We start from the raw sequence: 16409 nt of genomic DNA on the forward strand, positions 1-16409 counted from the left end.
TTTTTGGCCATCTAAATCATCCTCGCCTAGTTTTTTCTTTCTTTGTTGTGTTTGCGAGCGAGGCCATACGTTCTTTCTCGCGCAGTCTCTCTCTCGTGTTCTTTTCTGTCTTCGTCTCATCCTCCGTGTCTTTCTTTCTTTGACACCACATTATCTCTCAGCTTTCACCAATGATTCTCCAGCCTTTTCTTTCGCTATTTTAGATTTCTCATCCGCGTAGCAGTCGGAAAAAAACCATCTTGGTACCGTTTGGAAGAAACGAGAAAGATCAGATTTTTATCGGTTTTCAGGCCTTCTCTTTTCCTGTTTGTGCGTTTGGGGAGTTTGGTAGCTTATGGAGATGGCAGAAGTCAAGCCGGAGGAGATCACGCATCCGCCCATGGATCAGCTCCATGGTTTGGAGTACTGCATCGATTCCAATCCATCTTGGGGTGCGTTGAATCGCTTTCACCGTCCTTCTTGATTTTGCTTCTCTTTTCTTTTTCCGGTTTCAATGGTGTGTGTTAGTACCGAGTGCGTTCTGGTTTGTGCCTGACGATTTGGAGTATAGGAGAGGCTATTGCGTTGGGATTTCAGCATTACATATTGGCCTTGGGCACGGCGGTGATGATCCCGACCCTTCTGGTACACTTGATGGGTGGAACTGATGTAAGTCCCGAGTCTTTCCATCAAAACTCGATCTTGTCCAGTTTATCTCTAGCAAGTTCTTTCCTTTCTGTGTTTTGTTACATTTTGACAATTGATCAGTGTCTTTCCCGTTAATTTGTTGCAATTTGAGAAGAAAAATAGGCAAATCTTATAGAAATGGACATAGGAATTACCTGAAGATGACATATGAAGGAAAGAAGATATATTCTTATTGTTTACTAAGTGTTTTAGGTAACTTAGATTTAGTATCCATTGACTTCCTCATGCGAGCTCCAAAGCACTGATAGAAGTGATTGTTGAGTTAATATACTTTCACTTTCTACAATTGTGCTATACAAGATGAAATTGATTGTTCCAAGCCATGGATGATTACTTATTATGTGTCATATCGATCAGCACCCACTTAATTTCTGTTGGTGTCACTTGTTTTTATTATCTAACTGTTCAGATTGACAGGGCTACTAGTGGAGTTCTGATAGTGAGTTCCATTGTTGCAGGATGATAAGGTAAAGGTGGTCCAGACATTGTTGTTTGTGTCTGGAATAAATACATTGCTTCAAACCCTATTCGGAACTCGACTTCCAATTGTCATCGGTGGTTCATACGCATTTGTGGTTCCAATCATATCCATAATTCATGACTCATCGCTGGCGCAGATAACTGACGACCATGAAGTAAGCCAGCAAGTTATCTAGTCCCTCTGTAATAAGTTCTGCTCCATTAATTTTTGCTCAATACGGTGCCCTCTATTCTGATAGTCATAGAAGAAAATTTGGTTAATTTTCCTATGAATAGTTTGGACTGCTGCATTGTTTGCATGTGAGCAGAGGTTCCTCCAAACCATGAGAGCGATACAAGGAGCTTTAATTGTCTCTTCCAGCATTCAGATCATTCTGGGCTACAGCCAGTTGTGGGGGATCTGCTCCAGGTAGACCTAGTTTTCTACCACCATAAGATATATCTTTGTTTCCTGGCATGTTGTCTGGCAGAATAATTGAACAAATGTGGTCCATCAGATCAAGCAATAATCACTTATACCAGCCAACATGGTTTTCTCTTTGATGTAGAACATGATGACAGTTTACTTGCATGAAAGGATCCACCAAATGGATAGTTTTGGACTCTATTAACGTGGGGACAATTCTGGGCCAATGCTATGACATGTCTGCTTAAATAACATGCATTTTATTAGCTTGTTACAGATATTCATTGGGCCAACCATAAAATGATGGTTTTGTTCCTTATTCAGATTTTTCAGCCCTCTTGGAATGGTTCCAGTGGTTTCACTGGTAGGATTTGGATTATTCGACAGAGGATTCCCCGTGGTACTACCTCTATTACCTCTCCTTTTCTTTGATATCTGTAAGATTTGTTTGCATGAAGGTATAGTTAGCTTTTCAGTTTAGCATGTAAAGTTATTGTGCGTCGGTCTCATGGATGTTAAGAAGCGGTGCATCTTGATTCACATCTCGTACATTTTCTCTTCACGCATAAGCACATGTCGATCTTGCATTATTGTAATCATCCTGCCTGTTATTAGATGGTCACCCTCCAATTTTCTGCATGGTGAACTTCTTACTTGCACAAGATTGTGTACAAAATGTAACTATTGTAACCTACTTCGTTTGCCTATTGCAGTATCACTTGTAAACTCTGTAACATGAATAAGCATCTTTCTTTACCTATTGAAACCTTTCACAAAAGGTGGTAAATGGCATGGTGCATTATGTTTATGAACCCATAAATATTTTGGTAAAATGATCTACTATGTTTATGTTTTTCAACCAAATTTATCACCGGATTTGTACATTTCTAGAGAGATGGTGCATACCAGGAAAATTCGGACAAATTCATTAAGAAAACTTTGTTATCAGAACTTCCAATTAAAGTATGTAAACATAGTATTATCTACTTGATTTTAGATTCTTAAAACCAATATTGTTTGTTTGGTATGATATGTAATTACAAAAACTAAAATTGATGTATGCACATACTTTGATACCTCAGAACTGTCAGAAATGTGTCGGACTTGCTCAGTTGTTTTGAAATCTTGTCCATTGGTAAGTTAAGCGAAAAATATCTTTGGTAGGTGAAATTCTCTTGGCGACCTTCTTCCTACAAAATTTGTCCTCGTCTTTGTGACAAAAATTTATTGCTCTGAATATATAAAGAGAAGTTCTGAAATTTCTATAAGAGATGGGCATTACAACATCACATTCAATATTCAACCTAGCTCGTTTGTGCATCAGGTTGGAAGATGTGTGGAGATTGGCATTCCAATGCTTATCCTATTCATTGCATCCTCCCAGGTACTGGTTCATCTGACACAATTTAGTGATTCAGTTCTCCCAGACAGCTTGCAACTGATTTCAAGTTCTTCCTTACTGTCTCCTTGCAAATTCTCTTTCTAACCAAACGTGACAACTTGATCAGTATCTAAAGCATCTGCACATTAGACGGTGGCCCATATTGGAGAGGTTCTCTCTTCTGATAACCATTGTCATCATATGGATTTATGCCTACTTGCTTACGGTTGGTGGTGCATACAAACACCGGCCAGAACGCACCCAGGTCAACTGCCGCACTGACCGAGCCAATCTCATCTCCTCTGCTCCCTGGTACTTACCCATCTTTTTATGTTTCTATCCTCCTTCAATAATGTCTAGCATCTATTTGATGTACTGACGCCAGAGCTTTCAGGATAAAGATTCCATACCCATTGCAATGGGGTGCACCAACTTTCAATGCTGGCCATTCTTTTGGGATGATGGCTGCTGTCCTTGTATCCTTGATCGAGGTAAGTGGTTAGAATGTTGAACTCTGCTGTTCTTGATGGTGCACTACTGCTTCTATATGTTGTTGTTAAGCTGATAGGTTTCTTGTTTTGCCACAGTCAACAGGCGCTTTCAAAGCTGCAGCCCGCCTAGCCAGTGCAACACCACCTCCAGCTCATGTTCTGAGCCGAGGCATTGGATGGCAGGTGATTTATCTACCTTACGGAATGAACTTGTGCCGGGTAAAATCTTTAATTAAATATAATTATGGAGAATGAACGGATGATGATTGATGTCTTCTTTTATGCTTCAAAAACTAACAGGGAATAGGAATTCTACTTGATGGGCTATTTGGCACTGCAAGTGGTTCGACTGTCTCTGTGTATGTTCGCGATGATCTTTCTTTTCCGGTAATCATAGGCATATTTTCTATGAAGCTTAATAACTTGGAACAACAGGGAGAATGTTGGGCTTCTCGGATCAACGAGAGTTGGGAGTCGTAGGGTCACACAGATCTCAGCTTGTTTCATGATATTTTTCTCCATCATGGGTGAGTGATAAGCTGACATTCCCAATCAATTAAAATAGGTTTTCGCTTGATGTGGGATAATATTGAAGCTGCTCTTTTGACATAGGGAAATTTGGAGCTTTCTTTGCCTCCATTCCATTCACCATCTTTGCTGCTGTTTACTGTGTTCTGTTCGGGCTTGTGGGTACGTATGTCCTCCTCCCTTTGGTGTCATACAGAATTGGTCTTCATGATTACTGATGAGACACTAAAATCTTTTCTCTCTTCTGCTCTTTCCGTTCAAGCTGCGGTGGGGCTGTCCTTGTTGCAGTTCACCAACATGAACTCCATGCGCAACCTCTTCATCGTTGGCGTCTCCATCTTCCTTGGCCTATCCGTTCCTCAATACTTCTTCCGCTACACTCTGAGTGCTCAGCATGGTCCAGCCCACACCAACGCAGGATGGGTTTGTGTCGCACACTTGGTTTATATCTGCCGGTCTTTAAATTAGATCGAGCATAAACAACTTAATAGTAACTTTTATCTGATTCCGTGGAGCATAATCCGTAATCATAAGTCTAAATACAAGCATTTAGAAATTACAGAGCGGTCAATGCACTGTAGAAAAAGAAGAAGAACATCTCAAACAAATTAAGCTTGAAATATACTAAGGATTTTTCGAGAGGTTTTACATTTCCTGATCTGATTTCATTATCCTATTGCAGTTCAATGACTACATAAACACAATCTTCTCCTCCCCGCCAACCGTGGCATTGATAGTTGCAGTTTTCCTAGACAACACACTCGACTTCGAGGACGCTGCCGCAGACCGAGGCATGCCATGGTGGAGGAGGTTCCGAACCTTCAAGGGAGACAGCAGGAACGAGGAGTTCTATACTCTCCCCTTCAACCTGAACCGCTTCTTTGCTCCATCATGAGGTTGTTGCGTAGATAAGTGACGAAGGGAAGGTGGTAGACATTGTTGAGTCGATACAAATGTAGATTTTAATCAAATCTACTACTCATATCATGTATATTCTGAGTTTGATGGGCAATACAATAGATCAATCTTCTCTTTATGAAGCATGTCTATTATTTCCTTTCCTCCAGTTTGGTTCATGCTGCAATTAAGAAAGAATGATCTCATCTTCGCCATGAATCCGCCGGACCAAAGGTTTTGGTGGAACAACTCAGGTGGTTTTCCCTGGTTTCCTCGTTAACTGTTTTCCGGTCAAAATTGTAATCACAGGAGATTTTTCTCTCTTTAAGTTACCATTAGTAACGTCTTGTTTTATTTGAATTATTAATTTTCTTATTTGCATAGTATTGTTAAGAAAATTATTAAAATTCATTTTCTTCATCATGTGAATAAGTTAGAAATTTAGCCAATCAATTAAGTTATTAGCTTATTTATTTTCTAATGAGTAACGTGGTTTATAGAAAGTAATTATCTTGAATTTTATTTTTTATGTGTGAACCATAAAAATAAATATTAAAAATGTTATCTTTGTGTGTGAAAGTAAAATAAAAATAAATTTAAAATAAAAATTAAATTATTGCTTATAATTATTGATGATAGAAATTTTAAGAAAAGGTAGGATCCTCTATTTTTTTATTATTAGTGAGTTTTATTCATATTTTGACATTTTTAATATTATAATTATTATAATTTATATGATACATAATAATATTTTAATTTCAAAATTTTATGATTAATAAATAATGATTATTAAATTTGTTAATTTAATAATAGTTTTAATTCATGAAATTTTGGAATTTTTATAATTTAATTAGTTTTAAATTTAAAATCATTAATATAAATTAGTTAATTCATAAAAAAAGAATGAACTTGAGGTCAATTATTATTTTATAATATTTTAAAAATATTAAAATTTAATTTAATAAGAATAGTCAAATTAAGGTGTTAAGTTGATTTTGCATGAATTAGTCTATATAATTAGGCATGACTCGATCAATATGGCTACATACGATCTAGCCCATGTGGTTAGATATGACCCAACCTATATGATCAAGTATAGCTTAACCTATATAACCAATTATGGCTCAACTAAGGAGGCCAAGATAACCAAACACATATGATTAGGTATAAATAATTCAACCTATGTGGTTAAGCATAACTTATCCCATGAGTCAAGTGTGGCTCAATTCAATAGTAAAGTCAAGCCCAACCCTAGCCTATATAACCACTTACGGCTTAACTCATGTGGCCAAGGCTAACCAAACACATAAGATTAGGTATAACTTAACTTATGTGGTTAAGCATAACATATCTCATGAGTCAAGTGTGGCTCAATTCAATAGTAAAGTCAAGCCCAACCCATGAGTAAGCCTCGTTTCAACCATTGAAGTTAAGCCCGCTTTAACTATATGATTGGCGTTAGACACATTATCATCTCTCTGTTTAGTCTATTGTACCTCAACCTAACCTGCTAACTGGAATAGACATGTGCAATGTAGGTGACCTGTCCAAGGCTTAAAGTGAGTTGGTTTGATCTTGGCTAACACTATACACTATACTTTTATTTTCTCTCCTTTTATTTATTTAAACTTATTAGTCGACTAATGAGATCGGGTTTGATCGGTTCAAGCCAATTCAAGGTGATTTCAAATCAACTTGATTAGTTCAAGCCAAATCTAAATTAGACTAGTCTAGGGTGATTCTAGATCAATTCTATAAGAATTTAAGATTTGTTTCATCCAATTGAGTTTTGTTCAAGTCAATTAGACTACTCCGATTAGAGTTTTGATTGATTGAAAAATATTGAAAGATTGATGTCCTTATGATTTGATAGACTTAAAAATTTAATCTAAATATATCATTTAAAAATAATTAATTATTTTTTAAGATTAAGTTAATGATATTAATATGATTGTTACCCTATAATATATGTGATTATGTTGATTAATCTATATTGGAAGTATAATATATGAAAGTAGCTATGTGTCCGTTACGAGCCACTAATAGACATAATTTAGTAGGTCATAATCAATTATCATATTACTTCTTGGATGCATAAACCGAATGAATAATCATGATTGACTATGTATCCCTACTAAGGGCAGATAGAGTAATTTCATTCGGGGATTAGTGGGTCATCAAACATGACAGTTAGATGATTCCTCCATTCATTGTCTGAAGGAATATGTCCTCAACAGGTGAGTATTAAAGATTATCAAGATGTTATGAAGATGTGTTATATGTGATCGATACACGACATTATTTATTGTATATTAATTATCATGATTTTTCTTATACTTGAGTTTCATATATTATCATTTTATATTAAATTATTAATATTTATATATTTCATGAGTATTAAAGATTATTTTTTATAATTTTTGAAAGTTACCTACTATATTTATTTTGAGAATAATCTAGTACTTTCAAATAGATCTAAGGTTTGGATGAAAAAAACTTTTTTTTTTGTCTCTTGTGATCGATATATTTTTTATTTTAATTAAAAATATTTAATATTATAAAAATAAAAAAAGTTAAATTCAAAGATAATTTTTAATAAATTATGAATAATAAAATAATAATATATTTTTTAATAAATCTGTGGTGTGATAAGAATTTAAGAATTGGTCGACAGATTACTCCTGGTTTTTTCTCGTATAAAGAAAACATACATTATCGTGATGATTATCCACTCCCTTTCTTGACTTCCGAGGCCATCTGCGGCCCCAATTCCATAAAGTAGACCAATGATTGTCGAGGTTATCATCGTGATCGCGATCAGCATAGCTTTGGTGGGCGATGCATCAACAGGCGTTCTCATGCAGCTTCACGGGCCACCCCCGAGCTCCTCCAAAGGGATGCTACTGTGAGATGGAGACCCCAGCCCCCACCGTGGCGTGGAAAGCTATCGATGAATGACCCGAACCCTTGTTGCTCAATCATTCTGCACTCATATCTGTCAAATGTTCTACAGTTCTTTATTGGTCCAACAATTATTCACTGCTTTGGTTGTCGAGATCCATTGCGTTTTACATTACTTGCTCGAACAATTCTTCCATCACATTTATTGGCGGATGTGATGTCGGTTAAAGCGGCTGTTATAAAGACGATGTGGATTACGAGCAAGCCAATAGAACAATTTCGAAAAAGTCTTTTTCTTTCGAGTAGAAATTGTTGCTCGTTTCCTACATTTTTTGATATGCGGCAGTGCGGAATCCGCTGGAAAACCATGAGACCGAGGAGTTGAAAAGGTCGAGTCTTTCCTTCCCTCTTTCGTTGCCCTCGTCCTTCCCCACCTTATCACATGGCCTCGCTGCCGCTGGGACCCCATCATCCGCCGCCGCCCCTGCCGCCGCAGGAGCACGACACGCTCAACCCCGCCGCCGCTCCTCGCCGACCTGGGATGGATGAAGACAAGGTAGCCACTTCTTCCCCCTCTTCGAACCCTTTTCGATGTCTATCGTGTTTCCGGTGGTTCCCGTGTCAAAAAGTTGCTTCTTCAAGGCGATTCGAGCTGTTTCTTTGCGATTTCGGAGCGTTCTTTTTGGTTGTTTTCTCCTCTCCGGGTGGAAAAATCTGTTCTTGATGTGAACGTTTGCCTGCTTTAAGAGATCATACAGCATTTGTCTAGCCAGAATTTCATTTTCTTTGGTGGAAGCCGTGTGGATCCGAGGTATTCTCCTTCTTATCCTGTTTGATCTGTACGTTTATGCTGTTGCCCTTTTTTCTTGGTAAATCTTTGAAGAATATAGCGGGGGATTCATCCGTGTGATCTTTTTGTTTATGTGTAATTGTACTCAGGATTGAGAAGATTTTTGGCTTCTCCTTTGCTTTCCCTTTAGGGGTTGGTACGTCTTACAGTTGTTCTTCTTGCCTTTTGGGCCACCGATCTCTGCTCTAAGCTTAATTAAAGAGCAATGCCTTTCATTCTCTTCAATGCGTTCGAGAATAGTGACCCTTTTTTTTTTTGAGGTTTTTTGTTGGATTTTGACTATGTTGATATCACGTGCTTGTTGTTCAAACTATATCCGGATTTCTTGAGGCGGATGCTGCCATTTTATACTGGCTTGAGGACTTTTGAGGTCATTTCTTCGCTGATATCCAATCCATGTGTTACTTGGCGCTCTCTCTGTAGGCCTTGCCTCGGTCTTCAGCTTAGCTTATTAATTTGGATGAGTTTGTTCTCTTTTTGTTAGTTCCGTTTAGTTTATTGCAGTTCATAGTTGTTTGAGTGCCTTGAAATTAAGTCCAATTGCCTGTGTCCGTCTTTCCGATCTTTCCATTTATTGCTTTAGTAAATTCAGCTGTTTGCTGGTTCTTTTGCTTTGATAGAAATATGAAGTGTCTTAATTAAACTCCTTTTTAACTACATATTGCAGAAAACATCTGTTTTGGAGGGGAACGATGCAGTCACTGGACATATCATTTCCACCACCATTGGAGGCAAGAATGGTGAACCCAAGCAGGTTAGGACCCGCAAGATCATTGTATCTGAAATTGCAATGTGAGCACGTTATTCGATGTCCATGTTCTGAGCCCTTTTACTTGCTATGCAGACCATCAGTTACATGGCAGAGCGCGTCGTAGGGACTGGCTCATTTGGAATTGTATTCCAGGTTTTTTTGCTTTCTTTCTTTCTTGATTGTTCACAAGAGCATGACACCATGTAGCGCTTTGATTTCAAACATGAAACATGATTGTCTTTTGGCAGGCAAAATGTTTGGAAACAGGGGAGACTGTTGCGATAAAGAAGGTTTTGCAGGATCCAAGATACAAAAACCGTGAGCTGCAGCTGATGCGTTCAATGGATCATTCAAATGTGATCTCACTAAAGCATTGTTTCTTCTCCACCACAAGCAGGGATGAGCTTTTTCTTAACCTGGTCATGGAATATGTGCCTGAAACTCTTTATCGTGTTCTAAGACATTACAGCAGTGTGAATCAGAGGATGCCTCTTATATATGTGAAGCTTTATACGTATCAGGTAAATCATCTGTTTTCCATTGGGAGTCCCATTTTGCAGACACATGGATGAGAGAATTGACTTGGATCTGTTTTCAGATATTTAGAGGGTTGGCTTATATTCATACAGTTCCTGGTGTTTGCCATAGAGATGTAAAGCCACAAAATGTTTTGGTAGGTTCCTGTGGCCTCAAAATATTAATATTCTATCAAGCTTGATCAAGTAAAGTCTCTTCCTTTACAATTAGTTGAGTTTTCTGCAGGTAGATCCTCTTACTCATCAAGTCAAGCTATGTGATTTCGGAAGTGCAAAGGTTTTGGTATGTCTTACTTGGAATGACACTCATGGTTGTTATCTTTTTGCCTTGATGTTTTCTAGTGTTCTTTAATGGATCAATCAGTTTCACTGGATCTTTGAAAATATACATTACTTAATAATAATGGGATTTTTTTTATTATGAATTGATTGATTAATTTGACACCTCGTTTATGCATTGTTTTACATCAGAAGATACATCCATTATGATTTCGTTTAGTCCATCTTGTACTTGTGTGAAAATTTAGCACTTTTCCCAAGAACATAATTTTCTTATTCTTCTTTTTCTTTTGCTTTGTTTGAAGTCGTGAACATAAAAGGTAAATTAATTGATATGCTTAGACTTTTGACAATTGTGAAACATTATGATGGCTGCATTGTATTCCGTAACAAGGTGATATGAAGGCTGGCCTATCCTATAATAGAATATGACTTTCTAGTACTTTTGGACTGGATTATAATTCTAGCATTTGATAGTTCCAAGCGTGTAGCGAAGCAAAGGTAATCATTTCATAAATTGGCAAATTGTGGAGAGCTGTGATGCCATATTACACGGTGTATGAGATGCCAATGTTCAACAGTGTGTTAGAATTAACACAAAATGGTTCTTTAATTGATCCATCAGAGCCAGAGAAAGCGTAAAATGCATATATAAGAGAGACTAAAGAAGGAAGCAAAATACATTAATGGATTATTGGGTTTATTTCTACATTTTTTTTGCAGTCCCGTTACCAGCATGTTCATGGATAAATATCCTTGTGTTTTTTTTGTAGGTCATCCTGCACTTGTGCAATCTCTATACTTAACTTTGATATATTTGTTCAAGGATATTGGAAACCTTTTGACTCTTTTTCATTTGTTTTCTAGTATTGCTTTTTCTTTCTAATATTCTATGTACTGTACCAGGTCAAGGGTGAACCAAACATTTCTTACATTTGCTCTCGGTATTATCGTGCTCCAGAGCTTATTTTTGGTGCAACAGAATATACAGCATCTATTGATATATGGTCAGTGGGTTGTGTTCTTGCTGAGTTGCTCCTCGGTCAGGTACACTTCATCTTACCTATCAGTTCTTGTGCTTTGATAATCCATCAAAGAGGACTTTTGAATTCCTATGTTAAATGAATTAAATACATCTTATGTCTGACAATACTGCACGTTTTTCAGCCATTATTTCCTGGAGACAGTGCTGTCGATCAACTTGTTGAGATAATCAAGGTATGATTCTTCTGCCCTTTTGGTTGATACTGGTTCTTGTGATTTCAAGGATGCATGTTTCCTTTTTGTGCAGGTTCTCGGGACTCCAACTCGTGAAGAAATTCGGTGCATGAATCCAAACTATACAGAGTTCAGGTTTCCACAGATAAAGGCTCATCCATGGCACAAGGTTATTTGCAGTTACTTATCATGTTGATTTTATCATCTGAGTTATACTAATACTCTCAAGCTCAAAAAAGAATGTTTGCAAACTTCCCGAAGCTTGATTCTTTTGGAACTGATTTGCTTATAAACAGATAACTTTCTTCAGGAAAATTGTTACTTACCAGTTGTGTTCTTGTGTGATATTTATGATGAACTGGAGGATACCCATATTGGTAAACTTTTGATGATCCCTGTACCAAAGCTTTTCTTGTTAATGGATGATGCTGATTTTATTTTTTGGACAAGTAATATAGAAAATAATTGATAATTTTTGGAGAGAGAACATCCCACCTTACCAGTGCATTTGTTGTTTTGTGAAGTCTCTGATGAGGGTTACACATCAAATAGCTGTCATTAAGATGTGCTTCAGCAAAAATATTACTCGGAAAGACTAGTACTTGTGTTTGATGTCTGGACCAATTAGGTGCTTGTAATCGAAAGTGCTTGAGCTTATTAAATTTGTTTTGCTGACATCTTGAATTTGTTTGGAAAATATTCACCTATTGTTGAATGAGACAGTTGGCTTGCTTTGGTTTGGGAACGAGATATGTGAGAACTTTCTGTTCTAACATTTACTATGATATATTTCTATCGAGATATTTCTCTAATTTTGGTTGTTTATTAAGATAGCTGTTTCCATTATGATGCATAATCTTGACCTTTGTTATTTGAAGAGTCTTACAGTATGTTGTAATGTTTCAGATATTTCATAAGCGAATGCCTCCTGAGGCAATAGATCTTACGTCGCGCCTTCTCCAATACTCTCCTAGTTTTCGGTGCACTGCAGTAAGTTTTTCTTCCTAAACTTTCTTGAAAAACAGTGATGCGGCTGACAGAATAACAACTATAGTATGGTCCATTTTGTGTATAACAAGATTTAGGCCCTTTTCCTTCCTAAAACTCATCATATAGTAGTACCTTGCTCAATAAAAAGTAGTAAAATATTGTTTTCTGTAAAGACCAGAAATGTTTTATATCTGATACCCCTCTGTTCTCAATATTTGGTATTTCCGATTTCAGTTGGAAGCATGTGCTCACCCCTTCTTTGATGAGCTACGAGAACCAAATGCACGGTTGCCGAATGGTCGTCCTCTGCCTCCACTTTTTGACTTCAAACAAGAAGTAAGCAAAACAGCTTCAAGACATTTTGTCTGCCAATCTTTTTCTCTCCCTTGACACTTCTATGTTCTTAGTTTATTTTAGAACATATGCAAACATACAATTCTTTAAGGCAATTCTGGTAGTTATAACTTCTTATGAGACAAAGCCCTTGTTAAGCTTAAAGAGTTATGGGGAACGAGGCTGAAGTAAATCCAATATTTGCATTTCGGTCATGTGCTGATTTTTCAAACTTTCCTAATTCTTGGTGCATTTGCAATGGCAAAAACCATTACTTCTGAAAATTGAAACCAGGGGAATTAGAAACACTTACAAGGAACCTTACTAGGTAATCACGTAATGGTTTGATTTTTAAATTTAATCATCTTGCAAATTGGTCTCTCTTTTGGCATAAGTTTTGTTCTTTCTGTCATCATATTTAACAAGTCTACCACCATGCTGCCAGGATTATCAGTAGATGGATATTAAACATGGAAATAAATTGGTAATATTAAATTTTTCATGATGCAAGTGGATTAATCCTGGCTACCTGTTTTTGCAGTTAAATGGTGCATCGCCAGAGCTCATCGACAAGCTGATTCCGGAACACCTGAGGCGACAATTGAGTCTCAGTTTCCTGCGAGTTCCTGGGACGTAGTGTGCAGCAATCACCTTCGTGATGTTATGGTCAAGATCAAGTAATCCCACTGCACAGTTTTCATGCCATCGCTAAATTTCGGCAAGAGGTGTGCAAGATGAACCAGGTGGAGCTGCCGGGTTAAAAGCAAGGTTGTTATAACCTATCCTGCCTACTGCCGAAATCTGTATATTGCAACTTATTTAGGATCATTAGGATCTTGTTTCTTCTGTGGATGGCTCCGAATGTTCAAAGAAGTATGTTTTGCTGGAGGGGACGACTATGTACGTGGCTTTTAACTGTGGTTTGATCTCTTTCGTTGTTGTTTGATGATGTCGGTGCATGGTAGGATGTCCAAGTCGAGTGCAGCTCATGGGAGCTCCTCTTTTCTTCATCCGTTCTTATTGTAAATGTATGTAATTTAGAAGATTGAAGATTTGAGCTGAGGATGAAAACTTCTGTAATGCCCATTCGTCAGTGGCGGTATCTGTGTGTGCTCCCGTGAACGCTTGAGATCACATGATAGTTTTCGATCGATCTAGTCATAAGATGTCACGATTCGACGGAGCCAAAATTAACATCTTCTTCGCTGGTTCTTTCGACCGTTCTCACTTCTGATCCATTGACATGACGTCTGCAGTGGGTTCGGTAACTGCATAGAGTACGAACATCGCAAGAACCAATAGATGTGGGCAGCAAAAGAATGATTCCGTGTGATGGTCCCAAGTCCCTGATTCGGTGTCAGGCCTCTGGTCGTGCTTTCTCCTACTCCTTCAGTGTGCGTGCTTCCCCTTCAGTATCGAACACCAGCAAAGCCATCCGAGAGTGTGGTACGATGAGAGAGGTGACCACTTATTGTGGCTTTTGATGTTTGAACTGATGAATTGTTACATCACATCAAAGTTTGTGGCACGTACAGTAATTAGCATATCGTATGCATGTGAAGTCAAATGAACAGTCAAATATATTGAAAACTAGTACTTTTTTTCTCTCTCTTTTATTTTATTTTATTTTATATAAGAAAATTAGGGAATTTTTTTTTATTAATCATCCCTTAAGGAGGCCCATCACAAGGCCCGCCAAGCCCAATTGGCACGCTGCACCAAGGCCCAAATCTACTCGAGCGTTTCCAGATCTATGGCACACCCGCGCACATCGAATCCAGGGGCTTGTTGAACCGGCCAACCGTCGATCGCCACGTCATCTATCCGACCCCATTCCCGCCACACCTTAAGCTCTAAAACGGTGGGCCTCACGGCGTTCATGTCCTACACAACGCCGCGATGGCCTGTGAGACTCGCACGGTTAAGTACACACCACCACCACTTCATTATTATATAGAGATGATATAAGCTTTCTTCCATTGCCTTCCTCGCTTGGCGTGGCGCCCCCTGTGACCGTTCCCTCCCCGTTGTTGCGGTTTTGCGACTCCGCCGCCGGCAGCTCGCCTTCATGAACCGGAGCAGCAACCAGAATCCCCATCCTAAGCTAAAGACCCAGCCGCGGGCTCTCTTCTCCTGCGGCATCTTCGGCAACTGCACACAGTCCGTTCTCAGCCCCACCACCCCTCCCCCCTCCTCCGCCACCTTCCTAGCCTCCGCGTCGCCGCCACCTGCGGCTACTACTCCTCCGCCCTCAGCCTCGACGCCGCCGCCCCCTCCTCAGCAGTCCGTCGCCTCCGACCCGCCGCGGCCGGCCCAACCCGGACGCCCTCCTCCTTCCTCCTCGTCCTCGTCGTCCTCCTCCTCGTCTACTTCCCAGAGCTTCACCCAGTGGAGATTCCCCTTGCACCACCACGATCAGCAGCAACTACCGCCTGACACGGAGCGTCCACCGCCGGCCCTCGACACGTGTGCCGCTGCCTCCTTCAACCTCGCTGAGGTATTTCATGCCGCCGAGCTCCAGTTCGCCACCGGCGTCAGCCTCCCGGCCCTGCGTCTGCTAGAGAGATCCCTCGCCCCGGGCACCGCTCCCTCGCCGGTACCCTGCCCTCCGAAGGTGATGGCCGGAGTGGTTGCCGCCCTGCGGGTCCCGGCATCGGCCCGACCGGCGGCCAAGGTGCTCCTCGCGCTGCTACTCGCGGACCACAACCGGCGGACCGCGGTGGAGACCGGAGCCGCGTCGGCTGCGATTGAGGCGGTAGTGGCGTCGGGGCCAGCGGGGGCGACGGCGGAGCGGGCGCTAGCTGCGCTGGAGCTGCTGTGCAGGGTCGCGGAGGGGGCGGCCGAGGTACGGGCGCACTCTGCGACATCGGCGGCGCTGGCGGGGGCGGTGGAGGGGATGGCGGGCAGGGGGAGGGAGTGCGCCATCGGGGTGATGGCGGCGATCTACGGAGGGCCAACCGCGGGGTCAGCACCGCCGGAGGTGGGGAGGGCGGTGGTGGTTGCGATGCAGGGGGAGTGCAGCTCGCGGGGAAGGCGGAAGGGGGCACAGCTGCTGCGGGCGATGCAGGAGTGCGGGCGGCTGGAACTCCCCACCGACGGGTGCTGACGGCATACCGTGAATGTCACAGAGAGGGCGAGGGAGACTGGGAGAGATGGGGCGGCAGAGAGCAGTGGCGGACGTACGTGCGTGAGAGGGACGTGACGGGGAGAATGGTTGTCCATGAGCGTGTCAGAAGAAAGAGAGAGAGAGAGAGAGAGAGAGTGCTGTTCATTTGTGGGTACTGGTTGTGATGGACCTGCTGCGATCCAATGACAGATCAAGTCACAGTACTTCCATCCATCCTCGGATTCTTGATGTAGTAGTAAATAATTGACATCATGATCGTATTCGACTGATTCCTGCTAGACTAATACAAATCGAGACTGTGTTACGAGTCGAATCCATTCCCCAACTCTCCCTCCCAAGGAAACCAGCAGCAGTTGCTTCATCAAAGCGAGAGAAGAGATGAGGAGGGACCATTGTCTGTCTTCTCACGACTACTCCCGTGAGTGCAGGCAGATTCACATGCACGGCTGATGAATGTGGACCCAAATGAGAGCAGATTAGATTTAAATCTGCGATGATAATTGTCAGTATAAAAACAATTAATTGAATAGGTCATTACCTATTCATTTTAACAA

General features: G+C 40.4%; 3 protein-coding genes across 3 annotated transcripts; all 3 read left to right on the forward strand.

The window, feature by feature from the left end:
- Window positions 1-5009, forward strand: LOC135649398 (nucleobase-ascorbate transporter 2-like). Its single transcript, XM_065167702.1, has 14 exons — window positions 1-431; window positions 551-648; window positions 1146-1322; window positions 1476-1576; window positions 1898-1973; window positions 2898-2957; window positions 3082-3266; window positions 3349-3445; window positions 3542-3628; window positions 3746-3804; window positions 3881-3972; window positions 4058-4135; window positions 4236-4396; window positions 4656-5009. The coding sequence occupies exons 1-14, from the start codon at window positions 335-337 to the stop codon at window positions 4866-4868; spliced, it is 1581 nt and encodes a 526-aa protein (XP_065023774.1). The 5' UTR covers window positions 1-334; the 3' UTR covers window positions 4869-5009.
- Window positions 5010-7762: 2753 nt separating this feature from the next.
- LOC103981499 (shaggy-related protein kinase eta) lies at window positions 7763-13808 on the forward strand. Its single transcript, XM_009398246.3, has 12 exons — window positions 7763-8327; window positions 9289-9375; window positions 9466-9525; window positions 9621-9893; window positions 9971-10045; window positions 10135-10191; window positions 11094-11234; window positions 11355-11405; window positions 11479-11574; window positions 12312-12395; window positions 12630-12731; window positions 13270-13808. Exons 1-12 carry the CDS (start codon window positions 8214-8216, stop codon window positions 13363-13365), a joined length of 1236 nt encoding a protein of 411 aa, XP_009396521.2. The 5' UTR covers window positions 7763-8213; the 3' UTR covers window positions 13366-13808.
- A 748-nt stretch (window positions 13809-14556) lies between these two features.
- LOC135649414 (proline-rich receptor-like protein kinase PERK2) lies at window positions 14557-16168 on the forward strand. The gene has a single exon (XM_065167734.1). It carries the CDS (start codon window positions 14797-14799, stop codon window positions 15832-15834), a length of 1038 nt encoding a protein of 345 aa, XP_065023806.1. The 5' UTR covers window positions 14557-14796; the 3' UTR covers window positions 15835-16168.
- The last annotated feature ends 241 nt before the right edge of the window (window positions 16169-16409 follow it).

This window comes from Musa acuminata, chromosome BXJ1-4 (genome assembly GCF_036884655.1).
Source record: "Musa acuminata AAA Group cultivar baxijiao chromosome BXJ1-4, Cavendish_Baxijiao_AAA, whole genome shotgun sequence".
Lineage (NCBI taxonomy): Eukaryota > Viridiplantae > Streptophyta > Magnoliopsida > Zingiberales > Musaceae > Musa > Musa acuminata.

Coding starts and splice junctions, on each gene's coding strand:
- LOC135649398 (XM_065167702.1), top strand. CDS start 335: ATGGAGATGGCAGAAGTCAAGCCGGAGGAGATCACGCATCCGCCCATG. Junction 3,267..3,348: donor CTCATCTCCTCTGCTCCCTG/GTACTTACCCAT, acceptor CAGAGCTTTCAG/GATAAAGATTCCATACCCAT. Junction 4,136..4,235: donor TGTTCTGTTCGGGCTTGTGG/GTACGTATGTCC, acceptor TTTCCGTTCAAG/CTGCGGTGGGGCTGTCCTTG.
- LOC103981499 (XM_009398246.3), top strand. CDS start 8,214: ATGGCCTCGCTGCCGCTGGGACCCCATCATCCGCCGCCGCCCCTGCCG. Junction 9,894..9,970: donor TGAAGCTTTATACGTATCAG/GTAAATCATCTG, acceptor ATCTGTTTTCAG/ATATTTAGAGGGTTGGCTTA. Junction 10,192..11,093: donor TCGGAAGTGCAAAGGTTTTG/GTATGTCTTACT, acceptor GTACTGTACCAG/GTCAAGGGTGAACCAAACAT.
- LOC135649414 (XM_065167734.1), top strand. CDS start 14,797: ATGAACCGGAGCAGCAACCAGAATCCCCATCCTAAGCTAAAGACCCAG.